This window comes from Trichosurus vulpecula, chromosome 7 (assembly GCF_011100635.1).
Source record: "Trichosurus vulpecula isolate mTriVul1 chromosome 7, mTriVul1.pri, whole genome shotgun sequence".
NCBI lineage: Eukaryota > Metazoa > Chordata > Mammalia > Diprotodontia > Phalangeridae > Trichosurus > Trichosurus vulpecula.
This window is the reverse complement of record NC_050579.1, coordinates 45,972,431-45,998,596: the sequence shown is the minus strand read 5'-3', so window position 1 is coordinate 45,998,596 and position 26,166 is coordinate 45,972,431. Positions and strand designations below refer to the sequence as shown.

At 40.8% G+C, this 26,166-nt stretch overlaps 1 protein-coding gene and 1 non-coding gene across 7 annotated transcripts in view; both read left to right on the top strand.

The window, feature by feature from the left end:
- Positions 1-26,166, top strand: part of RPRD2 (regulation of nuclear pre-mRNA domain containing 2) — a 97,525-nt gene continuing 71,359 nt past the window's right edge. For 5 of the 6 annotated variants that reach the window (XM_036766623.1, XM_036766624.1, XM_036766621.1 and 2 more), the window contains exon 1: positions 48-1,279. In XM_036766623.1, the coding sequence (XP_036622518.1) occupies positions 1,081-1,279 (199 nt within the window). In that variant the 5' untranslated portion in view covers positions 48-1,080. Of the gene's footprint in view, positions 1,280-26,166 lie in introns of all 6 variants that reach the window. The other variant, XM_036766622.1, reaches the window with a different exon arrangement.
- On the top strand, positions 23,361-23,467 carry LOC118858890. Its single transcript, XR_005011008.1, has one exon. It is a non-coding gene; the product is annotated as a U6 spliceosomal RNA (small nuclear RNA).

The following is a 26,166-nucleotide window of genomic DNA, read 5'->3' as shown; positions in this document are numbered from 1 at the left end:
GGCGCATGCGCGTGTTCTAAGGCGCTGCAAGATGGCGGCAGGCCGCTTCGTCCCGATTCGGTGCTCCGGGGAGTTAGTGGAAGCGAGGGCTGCAGTCACCCAGGAATAACAGTAGCTGCTTCGCAGTGGGAATTCCCTGGCCCTTTTCCGTGAGCAGAACGACATCAAGAGAGACCTTGAGGCCTTGAGATCCGGAGGGAGAGGGCAAAGCGGGCCCCTCCCCCAAAACTCCCCACTGATCGGCCAACTCTCTCTTTCTACCCCCTCCCTTTTTTCCCAGCGCTCAACACGCGAGTCTGTGGCACAGGCGCAGAAGGAGTCGGAGGGGGGCCCTTTGCTCTCGCGCGTGTGCGGGCTTCAGCGCGCGCTTTCCGTCTTTCTCTCTCGATTGGTCAAAGTGCATCGTCTCCACTCCTCCCCTTCCCTAGTCTAGATTGAAGAGGAAGGGGAGGTGGAGCTGCATAGCGCATGCGCGGCAACCTTGCTGTCGCTGTTGCTGTTGCGTTGCAAAAAAAAATTTCTGGCTGGGTAGTCTTGTGGCTCTCGTACGAGGGCTACAAGGGCTTTGAGAAAGTATTGCGGAGGGGAGGGGGTGGGGGTGAGGAGTCGGGTAGTGTTAGGTGCCCGACGCAAACTCCCATCCCCCGTCCCACGGGACACCCTATTTTCTTGTTGGGAAAGGGGCTATGAGTGCAAGGTGCTGGTCAGAGTCCTGCTGGGAGCGGAGTCCTGCGCTCTAAAACCCTCGCCTCTCGGGCCAGACGTTTAGAAGGGTATTGCTCTAGGCCTTGTACGCCCCCGCCCCCTGGGCGAACCTCCTCCGACCCGGGACTGGTTTAAACACTACTTCTTCCAAAGTGACCAAAGTGCAAGACTCTCGGCCGCCCCCCTGAGCGCCGCGGGGCCGCCTCCGGCGCCGGCCCTCCCGGTCCTCCCGCCCCCTCCGCCAGCCTTGCCGAGCGCGTGCACCCGCTTTCTCTTTCCCTCGCAGCCCCCAGCTCGCACGCACCCGCAGTGATTGTTTTGCCCGCTCCCGCCGCCGCCGCAGGAGGAGCAGCAGCGCTTGTGCAAGGGGGAAAGATGGCGGCCGGCGGCGGCGGCGGAGGCGGTGGCAGCAAGGCCTCCTCGTCGGCGGGGGCCCTGGAATCCTCGCTGGATCGCAAATTCCAGTCGGTGACCAACACGATGGAATCCATCCAGGGCCTGTCGTCATGGTGCATCGAGAACAAGAAGCACCACAGCACCATCGTCTACCACTGGATGAAGTGGCTCCGCAGATGTAAGTGGCCCGGCACCGGCTCGGGGCGACGGGAGGGGAGGGAGGGCCCGGCCGGGGCTGGGGAGGGGAGGATGTGCGAGGAGGCGCCGCTGGGGCCGGGCCGGGTCGGGCGTTCTGCCCAGCCCAGAGCGATGGGCGCTTGGGGGGTCCGGGTCCCGTGGGGCCGGCCGCGGCGTGGGTGACCTTGGGCCGCGGGGCCCGGATCAACACGGATTCCAGGTGCCCGCGCCTCGGAACGCGTTTCCGGAGCTGGCCGCAGCCCGGGCTGCGTGCGGGACGCCAACGGCTTCGTGCCCGTTTGTTTTGTTGGGCCTCGGCGTGCCCGATATAATCTCTGGTGCCCCGACGAGACGGGCAGCCCCCGGGAACGTCCCAACTTCTTTGTGCTCTGCCAACTTCGCACCTGGGGGGCTGGGGGAGGCGGGGAGTGGGGGCCCCTCGGGACGTGGCGGGGGGGAGGGAGGGAAAGCCCCCAGCCACAGCGAGAGGTTCCCAAGCCCTGGCCTTAGCCATCAACTCAGTTACTTTACTCTGGATGGAACTTGGAAATCTAAAGTTTGCATCACCCAAGATGCCTTATTCAGGCTCATTCCTACAGCTTTTAGTTTTTATAAGAGTATTTAAACCCACTTCCTGTCCATAGGTTGAGGTGAACAAATACAGAAAACAAACATTTTTAAAGATACGTTTTTCCAAGAGTGGTATCCTTATACCTTCTCTTTGAATTTTCTGTACAATGGAATTCATGTTACTGCTTGAAATGGAGTTTCCAATAAGTGTCAATAAGTGGTGTGTTTGCAGGAATGTCATAATCTTATAGGAAAGGAGAATATGATTGATGCCAGTTGCTACCCTGTGAGAGAAGACTTAATCTCAGCTCCGTCTGTAAATGTCCTTTTGGAATTTCATGCTCCTTGTTGCATTTTTTTCTAAGACTTGTCCCCATTCCTGATTTTAGTTGAGTTAAGCAGGCTAGGTGTGATGGGGTTTGGTTTTGATACTTATTTCGGATAATGTGGCGCATAAGTATAAAAGGATGTACAGTTCACTAAGGAATAGTGTCTTGGGTAGTCTTTAATTTGGCTAATAAAATGATGACAGGATATCTTGAAACTCACTTTTAAATTTTTCAGTTTTTTTTATCCTTAAGTCTGGTTGCTCCAGTAGTCCTTTAGTGGAGAGGTGAAACATACAGAATTAGGGGCTGAAAACTTTATGCCTCTTTGTTTGCAGGTTTGTTGTTGGGAACCGTGTTTCCAGGTTACCTTGGTAATCACGCAGTAAAGCACAGGATTGCTGGGGTAGTCATTTGTGTGCTCAGATAGATTTAAAAAGTTATTCCTTTGCTGGGTAGTAAAAGTCACTGTAATAAATTATACATACGGTATCTGTAACTAATAAAGTTGAGTAGAACTTTAGTTTCTAGCACTCAGGTGATCTGTAGATGGTATTTTACAGATAGTCGTTTTTAGTACATTGCATAGAGTAAGTGCATACTAAATGTGTTTTTTGAATGAATAATCTTCCATTCTATTTTAAAACATGTCTAGAATATTCCTAAATTTGGACTGGGTAGGACCCTGAGCAAGTCATTTAACCTTTCTGCCTCAACTTCCTCAGCTGTAAAAAGCAAGTAGTAATGCCCCCCTCCCAGGGTTGTTGTGAGGATCAAATGAGGTATTGGTAAAGCCAGGTAATACAGTGTCTGGCACACAGTACTCACTTAATAAATGCTCGTTTCTTTCCTTCCTTGGTTTCCTCTTCTGTAGAATGAGTGGTTGGATTGATTGAGCATTAAGGTTCCTTCCAGTTATAATTCTGTGATCTGGTTTTTTGAGGGTCACCTATAGAATGGAGTTGTTCTGAGAAGATAATGATGATTTTTCAGGAGCGATTTATATAGTGACATTTCATTTAAATTAAATGAATAACTTTTAACCTAGCTTTTAAACCCTTTGAAAGAGATACTAAAGATTTAACTCCACCATGAGTCTTTGAAACCCAACCCGGTTTCTGGGGCCAACTATACACAAAACTGTGAACAAGTGAAGTTTCTCTTTTGGCACCAGCAGGCTAGCCTCTTTGTCTCTGCCTGGTTACTCCCTCTTTAACCTGCCCACCTCCCTTGTTCCTTTTTTTCTGGCAACGATTATCCTATTTCAGTCATTTTAACCTTACTAATACTGCTGTTGAGTCCTTTCAGTCGCCTACATCTCTGTGACCCCATGTGGGGTTTTCTTGGCAAAGATACTGGAGAGGTTTGCCATTTCCTGCTCCAGCTCATTTTACAGATGAGAGACTGAGGCAAACAGGGTGAAGTGACTTGCCCAGGGTCACCCACCTAGTAGGCTGGATTTGAACTCAGTGACACTTAGCTGCCCTTACAGAAACTATATGAACTCAATTACAGCTGCCAGGGATATTTACATTTTTAAACCTTATCTCCAGTTGTGGAATAAAAGCCTGAGTACAGCATCTCTTCATCATGAAGCAAGTTGGGGAAAGAGGTTTTGAGGAAAAGAGGAACCCTGAATTGTATGCCATAGGTGATCGCTGCTTTCTTTCGGGTTACAGGAGGACCCACACTAATTAACCTATCTGAAGCATATATTGTATGATCACTTTGGAAAGTAACTAGTCCAAGCTTGAAAAACCGCTGAATTGTTCCAATTTCAAGATAATTTATCTAGGCTAGTAAGAAAAATGACTGATATAGGTATTAGTGGGCCTAGACTCTAGCTCTGAGGTGGACATTACCTACAACTTTGTTAAATCCTTCAGCTCTTCCGCCTTCCACATCCCCCAGTCCTTTCCTCCAAAAATCAAATAAATGAACTCTACCATTACTAGTTATTGTTTTTGTGGAATGTCCTGGACATTCACACAGATTGTAGCCAATTTGTATTATGCATTCACTGCTAGAAATTACATTCATAATCAACAGGAGTTCAAGACACGTTGGAGCATGGTTCTAGAAATGAGGGGGCTCGAAACCAGGTTATAAGAAACCGCAAAAATAATTATATGTGTCTAGCTTGGAGAAAAAAAGATTTGGGGATGTGATTGCATTATTTGAAAGGGTATATAAGATATTCAGCTTCAGAATTTCTTAAACATTATTCCAAACTACACTCCTCCTAGCCCCCTCCCCCAACACACACAATTTTTATATATGAGGAAAGTGAGATTCAGACAGTGTCACATGGGCAGTAGGTAGAAAAGCCAAGATTTGAATCAAGTTCATCGGACTTCAAATCTATCTGCCTATTGCAAGTAGAGGGAGGGAATAGGTTTGTTCTGTGTGGCCCTGGGGGGTAGAACTAGAAACAATGTGTAGACATTGTAGGGAGACATTTTGCCTCTGTATAAGGAAGACCTTCCTGATTGAGGTGTCCAAAAAAGTTGAATGAGCTGCCAGGCTGAGGCTGAGTAATTGCTTGGGGAAAGGAGACTTGTGCTTTAGGTAGGTGTTGAATTAGATGCATGTTCTTTCTAGCACTAAGATTTTATTATCAAATGCTCTAAACAGCTTACTAGAGGGAAATGGAAAGTCTGACTAGCTTACACGTGCTAAATAAATGCTTTTCATTCATTCTCATTCCACCTCTGCCTTTAAACATCCTCTGAACCTTGTATTTTTTCTGTGCTGTGTTGATTTGTTTTAGTTTGGAACTTGATTATGTTTGGAGTAGGGATGGGAGAGAGGAATTGATAAACAGTTGTTTTGAATGGTAGAATGATATATTTGTTATTTCGTTCCATCTCTTCCTATAAATAAAATTAGGCACTTTAATTTTAGAATGACCACATTGTAACCATAGATCATGAGTATTCTTTATATAGGATTATTTGTTATGATAAATTCATTGTAACGAAAGAACTGTTCATATGTAAATATGGTGACTGACAAGCCAAGCTTCTGACCTTTCTGGTCACCACCTGAGTGGTGTGACTGGTCCAGGTAACATAGACGGTTTTCCTCTTCCTCATAGCAAGACCTTAATAGTAACACATTATCAGGCCACTACAGAAATGAAAGTTTATAATGGCATAAACTATACAGATATGGGCAGTATATACACTTCAGCTTAGATGAATTTTTACTAGCTATCTCCAGTTTCAAATGCTTCTCCCTGCCTCAGTTCTCTCCCTATTGAAATCCATCTTCCACTCAGCTGTTAAATTGATCCTTCTAAAGTATGTCTGACCATATCACACCCTGCATTCCCCATTCAAAAAACTTCAGTGACTCTTTATTACCTCCAGGATCAAATATAACATCTTCTGTTTGACTTTTAAGGCCCTTTGTACCTCCCCTCCATATACACTGGGTTCCAGTGACATGCCCTTCTTGATATTCCTCCAATAGGATACTCCCTTTCCTGACTTTTAGCATTTTTCCTGGTTAATCCTCACACCTGGAACTCTTTCCCTCCTCCTCTCTTTCTTCTGGCTTCCTTCAAGTCTTAGCTAAAGCCCCACTGTCTGCAAGAAGGTTTTTCCAGTCCTCCAGTATGGGCCTCCACATCCCCGCCCCAACTATTCCCAATTTATTTGATACATATCTTGTTTGTATATAGTTGTTGCATTGTTGTCTCCCTCATTAGACCATGAACTCCTTGAGAGTAAAGACTCGGGGCGGGGGGCAGTGTATCCCCAAAGCTTAGTCCAGTCTCTGGCACGGTGTAGGTGCCTCATATATGCTTGTTGACTCTTTTCTATCCAGCCACTGAGTTCAACTTGTTTTTGACTACCCCTGAGAATTTTGTTCTCTTTATGGTTTTACCCCGGATCCATGATGAGTTTTTTTTTCCCCCCGTGGCTGCAGAAAGAATGAAAAAATCTGGTCCCCTAATTCCTGCTCTCAGGCTTACACTGGACTAGCTTCCCAGACTTCGAGCTGACTTATTATATTCCCATCTTCCAAAAGTTTAAATACTTTCTCTCTATTTCTAACTGTCCTTTACCTTCCATCCAGATACTTGAGTTCTGCCATCTATTATTTCATGAATTTATAGACTCACAGAAGATATTCTGTGTTTCTTGGCAGTGCTAGAGATGTATCTTGCTTAACTGTTTATATGGTCTACTTGCTAGGACCTGGAAGTCTTTAATACTTTGTTGTAATGTTATTCACCATTATGGAACATTGTGGTAGTTTATAAGAAAGCATGTTGTTTTAGTACCAGTAGAAAGACCTTTGTGTACCCTACCACTCATCCACCCAGTCTTGAAGGACCTTATAAGAAATGACTATAGGAGGAAGAACACTGGCCTTGGACACAAGTGAGACCTGGGTTGAAATGCTGCCTCTAATATTACAAACTACCAACTATGAGCTCTCTCTATGAGCCTCAGTTACTTCATCTGTAAAATTTCTATAATAACTTATCATACAGGGTTTTGTGAGGATCGAAAGAAAATAATTTACATTAAAGAATCTTAAAGTACTTTTTGAATGTCAGATATCATTGATAATGTGTGTTCGTGATATAAGAGGCAGCATGAAGCAGTGAATAGAGAATTGGCCTTGGAACTGGGAAGGCTTGGGTTCACACCCTGTCTGTGTTACCTTGGGCAAACTTAGCCTGTCAGGACTACAGGCAACTCTTCAAGACTACATGGCAGAGAAGGTGCCATCCTACGGTGGTAGGAGGGAGTGTCCTATTCCATTGAAATCACACATCTAGTTCCTATTTTCTATTCCTAATAGTTTTTCAGATCTGTCCAAAATTCTGGACTAAATAAACTATGTGGCAGTCCTGTTTCCTGAAACAGCACCAGGACATTTATCAGAAGCATAGTTGTGTCGTATAGTGACTAAGCTATATTTAAAGGAAAATTTTAACCACCTAGAAAAATTCAGATAGAATGTACCAAATTGGACTTCCCTAAAATTATTTTTATTTTAGTAAGAAATTGATTTTGATAGTGAGGAGGTTTATATATAAACAAAAAAGTAATATTGAATTTATTTAGGGATCCAGGCTAACATTTTGAGGTTTTACTCTCATTTCCAAACAATTTTATCTTGTCTGAACTAACTGTCATTCATGAATAGTTAACAAAAAAAACTTCATTTGGCTTCTTGGCCTTGGCCAATCAATTAAAATATCCTTTACTAAGTATTAATTATTGATTAGGCTGCACGAAAGGAACACAAGAGGATGTCCATAATAAATTCCACGTTACTTTCAGAGCTGTCCTACTTGTCTGTGCTTCTGTTTTAACTTCCATACAATTCATTAGTATATTCCTCCTTTTACCATCAACCTCTTTTTCTCTACCCTCAGGACCTCTATTTTTCTTGTTTGGCTCCTGGTACCCTTTGAAGACATAAGGTTTTTAAGGGACACTTGTGCCTCCTCCATCTTTTAGAACTGTTACTACAAGTCAGCACCACATCGTATAGATCTTTCCATTGTTCACTACCTTTTACGTTTCTCTGGACTCTGTATTTGAAAGTTCCTATGTATCTCTGGTCTTTTCATCTCAAATACTTAAAGAACCCCTATTTGATGAAAAGTCTATTTGCCCCCTTCCTTCCTCTCAGAATTATACTTAGTTTTTGCAGGGTAAGTTACTCGTTGTTGTAAGCCTCTATCTCTTGCCTTTTGGAATATTGTATCCCATGATCTCTCATTTTTAGTAGAAACTGACAGGTCTTATGTGGTCCCAACTGTAGTTCCTTGGTACTTGAACTGCTCCTTTCTATATGTTTGCAGTTTTTTTTCTTTGGCATAGGAGTTCTGGATTTTGACTGTGAAATTTCTGAGACTTTTCCTTTTGGGAAGTAATCAGTAGATTCTTTCTATCTTTAGTTTGCCCTATGGTTCTAATAGATTTGGGCAGTTTTCATTTGATTTCTGAGAATATAGTGTCCAGACTTTAAAAAAAAACCAAACACCACAACAACAAAAACATTGTTTTCAGGGAGCCCAATGATTCTTAAATTCTCTCCCTGATTTGTTTTGCAGGTCAGCTTTTAAAAAACTATTATTTATTTATTTAATATTTTTAGTTTTCAGCATTGATTTCCACAAGAGTTTGAATTACAAATTGTCTCCCCATTTCTACCCTCCTTCCCACTCCAAGATGGCATGTATTCTGATTGCCCCATTCCCCAGTCAGCCCTTCCTTCTGTCACCCCACTCCCCTCCCCCATCCCCTTTTCTCTTACTTTCTTGTAGGGCAAGATAGATTTCTGTGCCCCATTGCCTGTATATCTTATTTCCCAGTTAAATGCAAAAACTTTGTCTTTTTGAACATCTGCTTTTAAAACTCTGAGTTCCAGATTCTCTCCCCTCTTCCCTCCTTAAGAAGGCAAGCAATTCAACATAGGCCACTTGTGTATCATTATGCAAAACCCTTCCACAATACTCATGTTGTGAAAGACCAACTATATTTTGCTCCTTCCTATCCTATCCCCCTTTATTCAGTTTTCTCCCTTGACTCTGCCCCTTTTCAAAAGTATTTGCTTTTGATTACCTCCTCCCTCTATCTGCCATCCCTTCTTTTTTATCTCCTTCCTCCTTCCTTCCTATGGGGTAGGATACCCAATTGAGTGTGTATGGTATTCCCTTCTCAGGTCAAATCCAATGAGAGCAAGATTCACTCATTCCCCCTCACCTGCCTCCTCTTCCCTTCCAACAGAACTGCTTTTTCTTGCCACTTTTATGTGAGATAATTTACCCCATTCTATCTCCCTTTCTCCCTCTCTCAATATATTCCTCTCTCATCCCTTAATTTGATTTTATTTTTTTAGATATCATCCTTTCATATTCAACTCACCCTGTGCCCTCTGTCTATATATATATATATATATATATATATATATATATATGTATATGTATGTATATGTATGTATGTATGTATGTATATTCCCTTCAGCTGCCCTAATACTGAGGTCTTATGAATTGTACACATCATCTTTCCATGTAGGAATGTAAACAAAACAGTTCAACTTTAGTAAGTCCCTTATGATTTCTCTTGTTTACCTTTTCATGCATCTCTTGATTCTTGTGTTTGAAAGTCAAATTTTCTATTCAGCTCTGGTCTTTTCACTGAGAAAGCTTGAAAGTCCTCTATTTTATTGAAAGTCAATATTTTGCCTTGGGGCATTATACTCAGTTTTGCTGGGTAGGTGATTCTTGGTTTTAATCCTAGCTTCATTGACCTCCAGAATATCATATTCCAAGCCCTTCAGTCCCTTAATGTAGAAGCTGCTAGATCTTGGATTATCCTGATTGTGTTTCCACAATACTCAAATTGTTTCTTTCTGACTGCTTGCAGTATTTTCTCCTTGATCTGGGAGCTCTGGAATTTGGCAACAATATTCCTAGGAATTTTCTTTTTAGGATCTTTTTGAGGAGGCAATCTATGGATTCTTTCAATTTCTATTTTACCCTCTGGCTCTAGCATATCAGGGCAGTTCTCCTTGATAATTTCTTGAAAGATGATATCTAGGCTCTTTTTTTTTTGATCATGGCTTTCAGGTAGTCCAATAATTTTTAAATTATCTCTCCTGGATCTATTTTCCAGGTCAGTGGTTTTTCCAGTGAGATATTTCACATTGTCTTCCACTTTTTCACTCCTTTGGTTCTGTTTTATAATATCTTGACTTCTCATCAAGTCAGTAGCTTCCACTTGCTCCAGTCTAATTTTTGAGGTAGTATTTTCTTCAGTGGTCTTTTGAACCTCTTTTTCCATTTGACTAATTCTGCTTTTCAAGGCATTCTTCTTTTCATTGGCTTTTTGGAACTCTTTTGCCATTTGGGTTAGTCTATTTTTTAAGGTGTTATTTTCTTCAGTATTTTTTTGGGTCTCCTTTAGCAAGTCATTGATTTGTTTTTCATAGTTTTCTCACATCTCATTTCTTCCAATTTTTCCTCTACTTCTCTAACTTGCTTTTCCAAATCTTTTTTGAGTTCTTCCATGGCCTGAGACCAGTTCAGGTCAGTTTTTTTTTTTATATTAAATAGCTTATAGTATCATCTATCTTTTCATTCTTTTGATTTTGTTGTGATTTTTTTTTTTCACTATCTCATGGAGTCATTGATTTGGCTTTCTTCTAGGTTTCAGGACTCCATTTCTTGAGTGTTTTTTTTTTTTTAAGCCTCTCATTGTCCTTTCAATTTCTTCTTTCAAAACTTCAAAAAAAAATTTTTTTCTATTTTTCTTCATTTCCTTTAGATATTTGTGTAGTCTTTTTGGAAAATCCATTTTTTTCTTTTTTAGTTGTCCTACCTCCTTTTTAGAGAGCTCTAGGTTTGCAGTAATTTTTGATATTGGGTGATGTTTTTTAAAAATGTACTCCCCTCTCCAGCTTTAGTTCTGCTGGGATCAGGGCCGCCCATCCCCATCCCCGCTCTCCCGCCACAAACTTTGAGGTTCGGCATGCTAGATGTTCAAGGGTCTGTCTGTCTCTCACTCTCTCACTCACATACATACATACATACATACATACATACATGTATATATCTTAGGACAGAATGTTAGAGACTACAGAGTCCCTGGTCTCCCTGGGGCTTCCAAGATTGCCACTCTGGGGCTTTGTCAGGAGAGTCTCCACTTTTGCTGCTACCAGATATAGAACTGGTACTCACTTTGCTCGAGTTGTCCCTTTTCCTGTTACTCACAGACTTCTGATAACTTTTTGTACAATTCTAGGGTGGATGATGTCATAGCTTCTCATTAATTTCTTTATTATTATTCAGTCTGGTGTTAACTTCAAGGTTTTGCTGAAGTAATAGGTATGGTAGAACTGGGCAGGATGGCTTCCATGCTTGTTGGAAAGTCTGTATTAGTTGTTCATGAGATGCAATTTACCTGTTTACACCCATCTGAAAAATACCTCTAGTTGTTGGTTCCAATGGTGATTGGAGGTTTAGTAGTTCAGTATGTGTAAAGAACTCAGAGATCTCAATAAAATTCACCACAAAGACATTTTCACACTGCCTTGGCTTAGAGTTCCACATTTCTTTGTCAGGACATCAAATGATGTTGGTTTTTAGTTGTATTTGTGTTTGTTACTAGACATGAAAACTGTACTGTATGGCATAGGGAAAATTGTGCTTTTTTATAGTAAGAAATAATTATTCCAAATCTCCATTTTTTGAAAGGTACTCTGGCAAGAATTAAAATTGTTTTGAGAAATTTTGTATTTCAGGGTTGGTTTTTTTTCCTTCCATTTTTACAGAGACAGTGTAACAGGTTCAATATCATCTTTATCCAAATAACTCCCAGAACCGTATCTCCAATTCTACCCTCTCTCCAGAACTCCAGTCCTATATCAGCAATTGCCTGTGAAACATTTCAAGTTAGATATCCCTAAGGCATCTCAAGCTCAACATGTTCAAAACAGAATTCATTAACTTTCCTCCCCAAACCTATTCTTCTCCCAAACTTCCCTATTTCTCTCAAGGACATCACCATCCTTCCAGTCACCCAGGTTTTCAGTCTTGATGTTGTCTTCCTCTCCTCATTCCCCTTCACCCCACACATCCCATCAGTTGCTAAGTCTTGTCATTTCTTTCACCACAGCATCTTTTGCTTATGTCTTTCTCCATTCCAGTCCATCTTCTACACAACTGCCAAAGTGACCTTCCTAAAGTACATGTCACTTCTCTACTCCATAAACTCCAGAGCTCCCTCTTAATTTCTGGGGTCAGATATAAATCCTCTATTTGGCTTGACGGTCTTGATCACTAGGCCCCAAATTCATTGTCTTTCTGCATTACTCCCCTCCATGTGCTATGTGTTCTAGTTTTACTGGTCTACTTGCTATAATGATACCCTATTAACTGTGACTGCCCTCTGACTAGAATTCTCTCTTCCTCATTTCCATCTCTTGGAATTCCTTGTTTCCTTCAAGAACTACATTCTGCATAAAGCCCTTCCTTATTCCACCCCCACCCCCACCCTCCTCCTACTGCTCTTCCCAAAACTACACAGTATATATTCTGCATACATTTTTACATGTTCACATGTTGTACCCCCACCCCGATCTAAGCTCCTTAGAGGACAGGGACATGTGTTACTCATATACTCATTCATGCCCATAGCAGGAGCTTCATAAGTAGTCAGAGTAATTGAATAGCAACTTAAATGTAAATTTAGTGCTTTCAATTTTAGGGAACAAAGTTTGTATACATTATCATTTCATAGCAAGGATCACCCTGTAAGGAAGATGGGACAAGTACTTTTATTTCTGTTGTACCTATCTTAGGGTCATAAGATTTAGAGCTGGACCGTAGAGGTGTTTGAGCCCAACCCCCTCATTTTACAGCTGAGAATACTAGTAATGAGAGATGTTCAGCAAAACTATGAACGCACCTGAAATAGATGTAGTATTCCACAGTGAAGGTAGGGGGATGCTTTCTATTATTTAGTATTTTGGTCCAAGATTGGTCATTATAATTCATAGCATTCAAATGGATTGCTTCTTGTTTTTTCCATTTACATTGTTGTAGTGTGTATATTGTTTTCTTGGTTCTGCTGATATCACGTTATATCAGTTCTTATAAGCCTTTCCATGCTTCTCTGTATTTATATTTGTCAGTTTATACAGCACAGAAATATCCTATTACATTCATGTACCAAAACTTGGTTTTTTAAAATGTGTTTTTTATCAATATACGCAAGGCAGCTCAGTGGCATAGTGGATAGAGCGCCAGGCCTGGAGTGAGGAAGACCTGAGTTCAAGTCTAACCCCAGACGCTGACTAGTTGGATAACTCTGGGCCAGTCACTTAACTGCTCTCTGTCTCAGTTTCCTCATCTGTAAAATTGGGGTAATAATACCATCTATCGGTTATTATGAGAATCAAATGAGGCCATAGTGTTGAAGCAAGCACCTAGCACAGTGCCCAACACAGAGTAAGTGCTATATAGAAATGTTAGTTATTAGTAGCTTTTGTTTTTACATCACCAAAATTTCTCCCAGCGTTGCTTCCTGCCCCCTTCCAGGGAGCCGTCCCATGGAACAAAGAATTTTTTTAAGAAGAGGGGGGAAAATCAGCAAAACTAATTAAACCATGATGACCACCATGAAAGAGTAGAATGGGATTGTTTTCTCATATTTCTTTTTTGGAGTCAGGCTAATTTTTTTATATTTTTGCATCATTTAGCTTTTGATTGTTTTGTGATCCTTCATTCCATTTACATTGTTGTCGTTGTGTACGTTATTTTCTTGACTCTTTTTACTTCAGTCTGCATCAGTTCATGCAGATCTCTCCATGCTTCTTGTAGATATCATATTCACTATTTATCACAGCACAAAAATATTCCATTAAATTCATGTACCACAGTTTGGCCATGTTCCTAGTTCTTTGCTTCCACAAAAAAAAAAAATGCTGCAGTAAATGGGAACTTTCTCCTTATCGTTGACCTCCTAGGGCTACATGTATTGTGTTCTAGTAGTTCTCTGTACGGTTAGTCGATATTAATGTCCTGGTGTTTTTTCTTAAGGAATTTTTGTCAAAAATTCATATGGCCAAATATATCTTAAAGAATTCATGCTTTCATGCTTCTAAGATGTGTTTGAGTTCTTAGATGTGTAAGACACCATGCTGAGGATACATAGATACCTTTAGTAGCAGAAAAGACATGTTGTAAAGATCAGTATGTAAGTGCCAATGCTGGTATAACAAAAATACTTTAGTGATTTAGAATTTCAATCAGTAGACATTTATTAAACACTTACAGTATGCAGATACTATGCTAGGCACTGCAGATGCAAAGATAGAAATGAAATGGTTTCTGCCCCAATGAGCTTGCTAAATTATATTGGAGGAAACAACATGGCACATTAGGGATAAGGTAATATAGGTAAGGGGAGAGGTTCTGGCAACTGGAAGGATCAGGACAGGCCTCATTTGGAAGAAGGTGAGAGTTGAGCTGAACTTTAACAGAAGCCAGGGATTCAAAGAGGGGTATTTAAGGAGCAAGTGAATTCCAGGTATGGGAAACAGTTGTGAAAAGGCCAAGACAAGATCAGAGAAAGAGAAAAGGAGCATATGTGTGTAGAAATATTTATAGTTACTTTTTGTAGTAACCAGAAACAGGTGACTAAGTAAGGGGGCTGTACTCTGTTAGGGTATGGGTTAAACAAATTATGATATAGGAACATAATGATTGCACCATAAGAAATAATTAAGTGGTCACTTTCCAAGGAAACTGAGAAATCTTTTATGAACTGATGCAAAACAAAATGAGCAAAAGAGAACAATTTATGTAATGACAACAATATTATAGAGAAAAGCAACTTTGAAAACTTAGAACTCTGATCAGTGCAGTGAAAAACCAGAACATTGAAGATGAAATATGCAGCCCATCCTCTCTGTCAGAGAACTGCAGAAAGGCATACGTTTTTGGCCGTAGCTGATGTGGGAATTTGTTTTGCTGGGCTATACATATTTATGATGCAAGTTTTATTATTTGTTTCGAGGTCTGATTTTTTGGTGTTTATTTTTTTCCCTGTAGAGGAGGAGACTATTAGGAAGGACAGAGTATAAATGCATTTAGAAATAAATAAATGAAAATTTAGAAAGCAGGATGTTGTGTGTGAGGAGAAGCAAGAAGGTCTGTTTGACTAGACTGTAGATTGTATGACGAGTAATATAGATTAGTAAGTGACAGATTCGGGAGGAGAAGAATCCATTTTCTGACTATAGATCCAGTCTTTTTTCACATCACGCTACTAGAAAAGCTATATTTGAACTTTAGTCCAGTCAGATTATTTCCAGGAACACACCACTGGAATCAAAAAGTGAGACTACACATTTATTAAGTGCCTACTATGTGTGAGGCACTGTACTAAGCACTTGGAATACAAAGTCCTGCCCCCAAGGAGCTCACAATCTAACAGGAGAGACAACAGTTTTAAAAAAACAGCTGAAGGTGGGACAGGTTTATCCAGTGGGGTGAAAAGGGGATTAGAAATGATGAGGTCATGAGCCAGGGTGGGAAATGATCTGAGGAGATGTGTTTCCAAGTTGGTTAATTTTACAGAATGATGAGTTAACAGGTTGTTTTTGTTTTGTTTTAAATTTTTATCAGTAGGTTTTGTTTTTATATCACCTGTATTTACAAATTTAACTTTCTCTCCTTCTCTAGAGAGCTATCCCTTGTAATAAATGGAGCTAGGTTTGGACTTTAAATGCCAAAATAATTATATTTGATTCTAGGGATAATGAGTTCCACTGGAGTTTATTGAGTAGGGAAGTGTTATGGTCAGACCTGAGTGAGAGATTACTTCTAGCTTGAATTATAAGAAAAGGTTTCATAGAGGAAATTACTTGTGACCAGTGCCATTGAAAGTTGGATAGCATTCAACAAGTGGAGGTTGGAAGTTGATTCTAAAAAGAGGGAACAGCATGAGCAAAGGTGGAAGCAGCAAAATATAGAGTGTGATTGGAGAATGGGCTTTGGAGAGCTCCTCCCAGATCGTCCACTATTTAAGGATAGCACCCAGGAAATTCCCATCATTTCCCACCAAGCTACTTTCCTGGACTTTATCATCTCCAGAAATTCATCAGATGAAATCACCTAGAAAACTCACACCTCTTGAGAGCATTTCCCAGGCTGGCTTGCAATCTCATCATCCCTAATCCCCTCCTTGCCTTTCCCCCTCCTTTTCAGCTTTTAAAAAAATCTGTTTTCTCCCCCCATTAGATTGTAAGATCCTTGAGGACAGGAACTGTCTTAGTGCCCTGTCTTTGCATCCCCTAAGCTTAGCACAGTGCCTGGCACGTAGTAGGCACTTGATAAATATGTATTGACTCTGACTTTCTGATCTGAGTGTTACATTCTGGGAAATAGTTTGACTGGACTTAGGTTCAAATATAGTTTTTCCAGCAGTGTAATGTTTTGAAAAGAACTGGCTCTGTGGTCAGGAGACGGATGCTTATTCTCCAGCATCCTGCCACCTACTGGCTATATGAACTTGAACAAGTTACTTAATTTTTCTGATTCTGTTTCTTTATCTGAAAAATTAGGTAATACTTGCAGAAACTATTTCACAGAGTTGTCTCAAGGATTATATGAAATAACTGGATATAAAGTACTTTGTAAATAATGTGTGGTGCAGTAGACATATCAGATATTGTTTATGATGTTGATAATGAAGGATTAATTAGTGAGGAGATGAGGAAGATCATTTAGGCCAGATTTTAGAGGGCCTTTAATGCCAGGTTAGGAAGTTTACTCTTCATTTGACAAGTAATGGGAGCCATTGGAATCTTTTAAGCAAAGCAACATGAGGCAGAACTTTTAGGAAAAATTGATTTGAGAATGTTTCTTTGGATGGATTTAGATGGAGGAGAACCTGGAAGCCAAAAAACCTAATTCGGTGGCTACTCCTGTAGTGCAGAGGTAAGGTAACCTATAGGTTGTTTGCAGTGGGACTAGAAAGATAGAAACTGATATCGTAAGTTATGAAGGAAGAATTATAACTGATTGGATATGGGACAGTGAGTGATTGTGCGTCAGAGACTTCAAGCTGACTGAGAGCATGATAGTGCCGTCAGCAGAGAGCTAAGTGGAAGAAATAGAGTAACTGTTTTAGGCATGTTGATTTCTGGCTGGAAATGCCTGTTGGGCAATTGAAAATGTGGGGCTGAACCTAAAGAAAGACGTTAGGACTAGAGAGAGAGGAGGAGGGAGGGGATATATTTAGAAGTTTCTATATAAAGGTGATTTATAAAGCTATAGGAGTAGATTTTCCAAGAAAGTACAAAGACAAAATTTGTGCAGGTAAGGGTCTAAGCCTTGGGACACTGGAGGCTAGAAACCAAAAAAGAAAATGTCAAAAATAAGAGAACCAGGATTGCTTAGCTTTGTCTATGGGGAAAGAATCAGGAAAAGAAGGAAATGAGTAAAATTTTTAGACGCCCTGAAATTATTACTTGCAAGTATTATCCAAATTTGCTTTGTTGTTTGGCAAGTTTGTCACTTGTTTAGAATCAGTCCAATTTAGTGTACTATTTTTAATAACTTAGTAATTTTATTGATGCTTTTAAGAAAAACAGATATGACTTCCTAATTGCCTTTCCACAATAGAACCCTCCTTTTGTTTAAAAAAAAAAAGCATAAGTAAAACACAGCAGATCATATCTTAGAATGTATGCTTTCTTCTATACCTGTGGTCCATCACTTCTCTCTACTGAGAAAGCAGGTTGTTTCCTCAATATCTTGCAGGTATCATGATCGGTCATTGCATTGATCTATGTTCTGATTTTTTTTAGTGTTTTCCTTTACATTACCACAGTCTTCATATATGACGTTACTTCATTTCTGCTTACTTCTTCCTCTACATCAGTTCATATGTGACTTCCCAAGTTTCTGTGAATACCTTATAGTTCTTTTCTTACAGTGCAGTAATTATATTATATTTATACTTTGGCCAACTTTTCTCCAATCAATGGGTACATTTTGGTGTATATGGGACTTTTCCCTCTATGATGTGCTTGGGGATATGATATATACCCAGTAGTGGTATTACCAATTCAAATGGTATAAACAATTGAATTGATTTCTAGTATGCTTCCAAATCGTTTTCCAGAATGATTGGACCAATTCACAACTCTATCAACAACTTATTCATTTCATAGTTACATAGATTTAGAGCTGAAAGGAACTTTGGAGGTCATCTAGTCTACCTCTATTATTTTATAAATGAGAAAACTGGGGTCTTGAGAATTTAAATGATTGACCCAAGATCACACAAGTTTGTAAATAGATCTAGAGCTGGAAGGGACCTCAGAGATCATGTTGCCAGTGAGGAAACTGAGGCTCATAGAAGTTGAGTGATTTGTCCATGGTCAAACAGCTAGTAAGTGCTAAGATATGGGACCTGAATCCAAGGCTTCCAAATCTAAGGTTCTGTCCGCTAAGTCACTACTAGCTAGTAACTGTCAGAATCCAGATTTTAACCGAGGTCCTCTGACTACAGATGCATTCCTCTTTTCTACCATACCATACTGTATTAGCATACCTGTTTTCCACAGTCCCTACTGACTTTTTTATGTTTTATTTTCCTTACCAGTTTACTGAGTGTGGCTAGTTTGCATTCTTTGGCAAATAGTGATATGGAGAACTCTGTCATGTGATTGTTGATTATTGACTTTTTTTTAAGTCAGCTAGTCAAGCATTTATTAAGTACTTTTTATGTGGCAGGCACTGTGTTAAGCACTGGGGATGCAAAGAAAGGCAAAAAGCAGTCCCTGTCTTCAAAGAGCCTATAATCTAATGAAGGAGAAAACATGGAAACAACTGTGTACAAACAAGATAAATGCACTCTTCATTTGGAGGTTATCTCAGAAGAAAAGCAGTAATATTACGGGGGACCAGGAAATGGCTCTTCAGTAGGGGGCATTTTACCTGAGACTTGAAAGAAGCCCAAGAAGGCAGGAGGCAGAAATGAGAAGGGAAAGAAGTCCACACATTGGGACAGCCAGTAAAGCTGCATGGACTTGGAGCTAGAGGGTCTTGTGAAAGGACTAGTAAGGAGGCCAGGGTCATTGGATTGTAGAGTAACTGAAGGGAGAGTAAGGTATAAGAAGGCTAGAAAGGTAGAAAGGGGCCGAGTTATGAAGAGCTTTGCATGCTAGAGGACTTTATATTTAATTCTGTAGGCAATAAGAAGCCACTGAGTTTATTGAGTAGGAAGATGACATGGTTAGACCTGTGCTTCAGCAACGTCACCAGTGGAAGACGCACTAGAGGAGAGGCACTGAGACCAAACAGAAGGCTATTAGAAGACTAGCCGGGAGGCGATAAGACCTGTGCTAGGATGGTGACAATGTCAGTAGAGAAGAGATGCATATGTTTGAGGTTGCAAAGTTAGACTCAGCAGGACTTGGAAGCACATTGATGTCTTTTTACATTAAGGGAAAATCTATCTGAAGCCCATTTGTTAAATGTTGTTAGCTTAAACCTAAATTTTGCCAAACTACTTTCAGGTTTTCCCTATGGTACTTGTCGAATAGGGAGCCCTTCCTCAATTAGTTTGTGTTCTTGGGTTTATCGAGACTGAGCTACTACATTGATTTTCTTCTGAGTCCTGCTTATCCAGTCTTCTCTACTGAATTACCATTCTACTTCTTTTGTTGTTGTTGCTTGGTCATTCAGTCATGTCTGACTCTTTGTGACTCCATGGACTACATCAAGCCAGGTCCTTCTATCCTGAGTTCATGTTTGTTGTTTGCATGACACCCATTTCATCCTCTGCGATCCCCTTTTCCTTTTGCCTTCAATCTTTCCCAACATCAGGGTGTTTTCTAATGAGTCCTATCTTCTTATGTGACCAAAATAGTTAAGCTTTAGTATTTGACCGTTCAGTGAATAGCCTGAATTAATGTAAGTACTGACTGTTTGATCCCCTTGCTGTCCAGGAGATTCTCAAAAGTCTTCTCAAGCACCACAATTCAAGTGTCAATTTTGCAGTGCTCAGCTTTCCTTATCCATTTGCACAGCCCTCCCTCACTCAAATCAAAGTCAGCTGCAAGTCACGTCATCATCTCCCTGATGTCATGGTCCTCTTCGAGAACGAAGGACAAACCACAACAGCTCTCACAGCCATACATTTCCATTACCAGAAAAGCCATAACTTTGACAGTGCAGACCTTTGTCAGCAAGGTGGTGTCTCTGCTTTTACCATACCGTCCAGACTTGCCATATGTAGCTTTCCTTCCAAGGAGGGAGCGTCTTTTAGTTTCATGGCTGCAGTTGCCATCTGCAGTGATCTTTGAGTCCAAGAATATAAAATCTGACACTTGCTTCTATTTCTTCTCCCCTCTGTTTGCCAGAAGTGATGGGACCAGTTGCCAAGATTTTAGTTTTTTGATGTTAAGCTTGAAGCAGCTTTTACACTCTTCTCTTTCACTCCCATCAAGAGGTTTCTTAATTCCTCTTCACTTTCTTCCATCAGAGTAGTATCCTCTGCATATCTGAGCTTGTTGGTATTTCTCCCAGCATCCTTAATTCCAGCTTTTGATTCATCCAGCCTAGCATTTCACATGATTCTGCTTCTTAACTAGTACCAACTGGTTTCATGATTTCGCTTTATAATATAGTTTGAAGACTGTGCATATCCATCTCTCTTTAGTCCTACTTTTTAAAAATCATTTCCTTTGAGAGTCTTGATTTTTTTCCCTTCAAAATAAAATTTTAAATATTTTTTCTAATATTATTAACTTAGGGCAGCTAGATGGCTCAGTGAATAAAGCACTGGGCCTGGAATCAGGAACACTCCTCTTCCTGAGTTCAAATTTGACTTCAGACACTTACTAGCTGTGTGACCCTGGGCAAGTTATGTAACCATGTTCACTTCAGCTTCTTCATCTGTCTGATGAGTTGGAGAAGGAAATGACAAACCACTCCATTATCTTTTCCAAAACAAAAAACGAAACAGAAAACCCCAAATGGGGTCTTGAAGAGTTGGGACACAACTGAAAAAGACTGAACAGCAATTCCTTGGTTTATTATGGCACTAAAACTATAAGTTTTAAGTGTCTTATTCTTTATCAATCAATAAACACTTATTAAATGCCTGCTGTGTTCCAGGGACTGTGCTAAGTACTGTAGATACAGAAAGAGGCAAAATATAATCCCTCCCTTCAAGAAGTTTGCAAACAAGTGTCTGTAAAGCAGGCTATATACAGGATAAATAGCAGACAGTTAGCAGAGGGAATGCAATGGAATTAAGATTTTTTGGTTGGAACTTAAAGGAAGCCAGGGAGGTCAGTAGTCAGAGAGGAGGAGGGGAAAGTATTTTAGACATGGGAGAACAGCCAAAGAGAATTTCTGGAGCCACGAGATGGAGAACCAAGAGATAGAATTCGTGTTTCACTGTCGGTTAAAGTATGATTGGTCACTGCATTGATCAGAATTCTGCTGTCTTTCAAATGATACGTTTCTTTACTTATTGTGGTCATTGTTTAAATTGTTCTGGTTCTGTTCACTTCACTTGCATTAGTCATTCAGGTTTCCATGAATTTATAATAGTTGTCATTTCTTACAGCACAATAATATGTTACATTTATATACCAATGATTCTTCAGCTATTCAGTTATTCTGCTATTTAGCTATTCAGTTATTCCCTAACTGATAGACACCCACAGTTTACAGTTCTTTCTGCCACAAAAAAGTGCTGCTTTAAATATTTTGTACATATACATCCTCTTATCTTTGGCTTTGACTTCTTTGGAGTATGTACCTAATAAGTGCTATCCTTGAATCAACTTTCCTTGCTTTTCCTGGTGTCAGTCCACCAAACCACTTTTGTAAATCTATCAAAAAAAGAAATTAGATTAGTCTGTGATGACGTTTTTGACATTATTCTGGCTTTTTGTAATTATCACTTCCTTTTCCACATGTTCATCAAATAGTTCTCTAATGATATGGTCTAGAATTTTGCCAGGGATCAAAATCAGACTCCTACCCTGTCATTGGAAGCCTCTACTTTTCTTTCCTTATTTGAAAATAAGGAATGCCTTTACTCTTCTCTAGTTCTTTGGTACCTAGCCTGTTCTCCCTCACCTTTCACAACCCTCCTGTGTCTACTACATACTAATGCTAACTAATCTCACTTGTGCCCTCACTGGGACTTTTTACTCCATACCTTTTACTCTAACACAATAGACGGTATGATACATTTCAAACCTTTTCTTCTCTCCTCAGACTGCCAATATACCATTCCCTCATCTCTTCTTCTCAGCCGTGAATTTATGCCTCATGAAATCATCCATCATGAACGCCTCCTCCCTGATTCCCACACCTCTAATTGCCATATCACATCTCCTGTTTTTCCCAGTTTTGCTCCTAAGTAGATCTTTCTCACTGCCAGGCCAACCATTGTACTTTTGCCCTTGATCCTATCCCTTTTAACCTCCTCTTCCTCCTTCCCACCGAACTTTTTCCCCATGTGATTATCAATAAGCATATAGTAAGCACCTAGTTTATGCTAGGCACTGTTGGTGCTGAGGTTAAGGAGACAAAACCTGATAGTTCTGCCTTTGGGGAATTTGCATTCTATTAGGGAAATGATACCATGTTCATAGATAAAGAACTACAAGATATATACAAAATAAGTACACCGTGCTGGTAACTAACAATTTGGGGCATCAGGACAAGTCTCTTGATGCCACTTGAACAGAACCTTGAATGGGATAGGGATTCTGAGAGGTTAAAGAGGGAGAGCATTCCAGATATGGGGGACAGCCTATACAAAGGTGTAGAGCTGAAAGATGGAATGTCATGTATGCTGTGTGGCTTGAGTGTGGAGTGAATGAAGGGGAGTAATGTGTAGTTGACCTGAAAAGGTGACTGGAGCCTTATTGTGAAAGGGTTTAAATGCCAAATCAGATGATTTTGTCTTCTAGGCAGAGTAGGGAACTACTTAAGCTTTTTGACCTGGGGAGATACATGGTCATTGCTTTAGAAATATTATCTTGGCACCTTTGTGGGGTATCGATCATAGACAGGGAGAGTCTGGATACAAGTCAGGAGGCTTTTACAGTTGTTCAGGTAAGAGGGAATGGAAGACTAAATTTGGGTGATTGTGGTATTGATAGAAGACAGAGATCAATCAACATTACCTACTATGTGCCAGGCACTGTGCTTAGCACTAGGATTAAAAAAGGTAAAAGATAGTCCCTGCCCTTAAGGAGGTCACATTCCAATGGGAGAGAAAACAAATACATACAAATAAGCTACATTCAGGGTAAATAGGAAATAATTAACAAAGGGAAGGCACTAGAATTAAGAAGAGTTGGAGGTAGGCAGTAGGCGAAAATGAAGAGAAAGAACATTTCAGGCATGAGGACAGCCAGGGAAAACGCCCAGAGCAGAGAAATGTCTTGTTCATGAAACAGGAAGGCACCAGAGTCACTAGATCCAAGATATTTGGCAGGAAGTAAGACGTAAGAAGACTGAAAAATAGGAGGAGCATAGAGCTTTATGAAGATCTTTGAAATTCAGACAGAAGATTTTGTATTTGATCCTGGAGACCATAGAGAGCCACTAGAGTTTATTGAGTGGGAGCCTGATGTGGTCAAACTTGTGCTTTAAGAAAACTAGTGGCTGTGCTTGCTTTGGCAGCACATATACTAAAATTGGAACGATACAGAGAAGATTAGCATGGCCCCTGCGCAAGGATGACACGCAAATTCGTGAAGCGTTCCATATTTAAAAAAAAAAAAAAAAGAAAACTAGTGGCTGAATAGAGAATAGATTAGAGTGAGGAGATGTTGAGGGTGAAAAAACCAGGGATTCAGGGATCCCAAAACTAAAGTTCCCAGGACTGGAGTTCCTGGTTGAGGGGGAGTGCCCCTCAAGGACCTGAGTACTGGAGAGGGTAGGGGCCGTCTGGAATGAATTCACGATCTCAAGCATTCTTTAAGTCAAGTTGGCAAAGATTTATTACTCTTTACAGCAAGCAAGAGTTCTTAGGGGACCTACAACCTTAGAGGGGTGCGGGGAGAGCTTTTATAAGAGATTTAGGGGTGAAATATGTCAAATAGATGTTGGGTTGGGATTAGGGAGTGGTTAAGGGGTGGTCAGTTTTTTTTCTATTTTATTTAATTTATTTAATGTATTTAGTTTTCAGCATTGATTTTCACAAGAGTTTGAATAACAAATTTTCTCCACATTTCTACCCTCCTGCCCACTCCAAGATGGCGGATATTCTGGTTGCCCCGTTCCCCAGTCAGCCCTCCCATCTGTCACCCCACTCCCCTCCCATCCCCCTTTCCCTTCTTCTCTTGTAGGGCAAGATAAATTTCTGTGCCCCATTGCCTGTGTATCTTATTTCCTAGTTGCATACAAAAACTTTTTTTTTGTTTGTTTTTGAACATCTGTTTTTAAAACTTTGAGTTCCAAATTCCCTCCCCTCTTTCCTCCCCACCCACCCTCCCTAAGAAGGCAAGCTATTCAACATAGGCCACATGTGTATCATTATGTAAAACCCTTCCACAATACTCTGTTGTGAAAGATTAACTATGTTTTGCTCCTTCCTAACCTATCCCTGTTTATTGAATTTTCTCCCTTGACCCTGTCCCTTTTCTAAAGTGTTTGGTTTTGATTACTGCCTCCCCCTATCTGCTCTCCGTTCTATCATCTCCCCTTTTTTATCTTCTTCCTCCTTCTTTCCTGTGGGGTAAGATACCCAATTGAGTGTGTATGCTAAGTTAACTAGCAGTTAGGGCTGACTGGGTATATCTAGATGGCTTTCATCAAATGTCTTGTTAGGCAAAATAAATGTAAGAGAGTATACATTTGACTATATCTAGGATACATATCAGTAAGGTCATTAAGTAGTGAATATGGTCATGACCCAGTACGCAGCCAATTATCAGTACACAGGGCTGCCTACTGTGAAAGGAGTAGAGATAAGTGTGTTGCTGGGGCATGCTGCCCTTGAGCTAGAGAGACAGTATTTTGAGGCTAGGGAGAGATGTGATTTTAGAACTGGATATGGTTTTGGAATTGGGGTTCAGGCACAGGCACCCAAGCAGAGGCTGTTAGAATTAGGGTCCAAGCACAAGCACCCCATCAGAGAGCTGGCAGATCTGCCTCCAGGCTATTGCAGTAACCCAGGCATGGAGTGATGAGACCAGAATCAGAACAGGAAAAGGTACCTATTGGAGAGATGTTGTAAAGGTGAAACAGGCCTCAGCAACAGGTTGGACTAGGTAGGTGGGGGCGGGGAACCTGAGGTTGTGAGCCTGAGGGACTGCAAAGAGGGGAACAGTTTAGGGGGAAAGATAATGAGTTCCATTTTGGACATGTTTAAGATGTCTGCTAGACATCTAGTTCAAGATGTCTGAAAGGCAATTGGAGATGCGAGATTGGAAGTCAGCAGAGAGGTTAAGAGCAGGATAGGTAGACTTGAGAATCGTCAGCATAGAGATGATAATTAAGAAGAGAAGAGGGTCCAGGACTGGATCCTGAGGGACACCTATGTGTAGAGGGTGTGAACTGGCGGAAGATCTAGCAAAGGAGAAAGAGAAGGAGCAGTCAAATAGGTAGGAGGAAAACCAGGAGAGACGAGTGGGAATATCAAGGAGGAAAGGGTGATCAGCAGAGTCAGAAGTTACAGGGAGATCAAGGAGAATGAAGTTAGAAAAAAGGCCATTGGATTTGGTACCTAAGAGATCATTGATAACTTTGAGGAGGGCAGTTTCAGTGGAATAATTTCAAAACATGGATTGTAGATGACCTTGTCTGGAAATTTAGCCACAAAGGGCAGAAGAGATAGAGGACCATAGTTATCAGAGATAGAAGGATGAAGTGAAGGTTTTTTCAGGATGGGGAAAATATAAGCGTGTTTTTAGATCGGAAGAGACTGAAAATAATTACTACAGTGGGGATGACAGAGGGGGCAGTCTCTTGGAGGAGACAAGAAGGAATGGGATTGCTTGAACAGGTAGAGGGGTTAGCCTTGATAAAGAGTAAAGACACCTTTATGTGAAGCAAGGATGAAGGAGGAGGCAGTAGCAGAATGTATGAGTGAAATGAGAGGAGGAGGAGGGAGCTTCGTAAATGGGCCTGTATTGGCAATCAAAATGGGCTCTTAGCGCTTAATTCAACCAAGTGCCCTTGAAGAGTTTGGTGTTTATGTCTTGATTGAATTAGGAGTCCTTGACAACCTCCTTGCCTCAAGGGAAACCCTAGTTTACATGGGTTTGAGTGACATGTTTGTGACATCAGAGGCTTTTAGACCACGTGGGCTTAAGTCACATTTTTGTGGGCTTAAGTCACATTTTTGTGACGATTTTAGGTCACGTGGGTGAGTCACATGTGTGACTCACCCTCGACCGTGAAAAAGATATAAAACCAGAGGTTGGCTTTCTCTTTTTCCAGAGCTCTGACCCACAGCAGGAGTGCCTC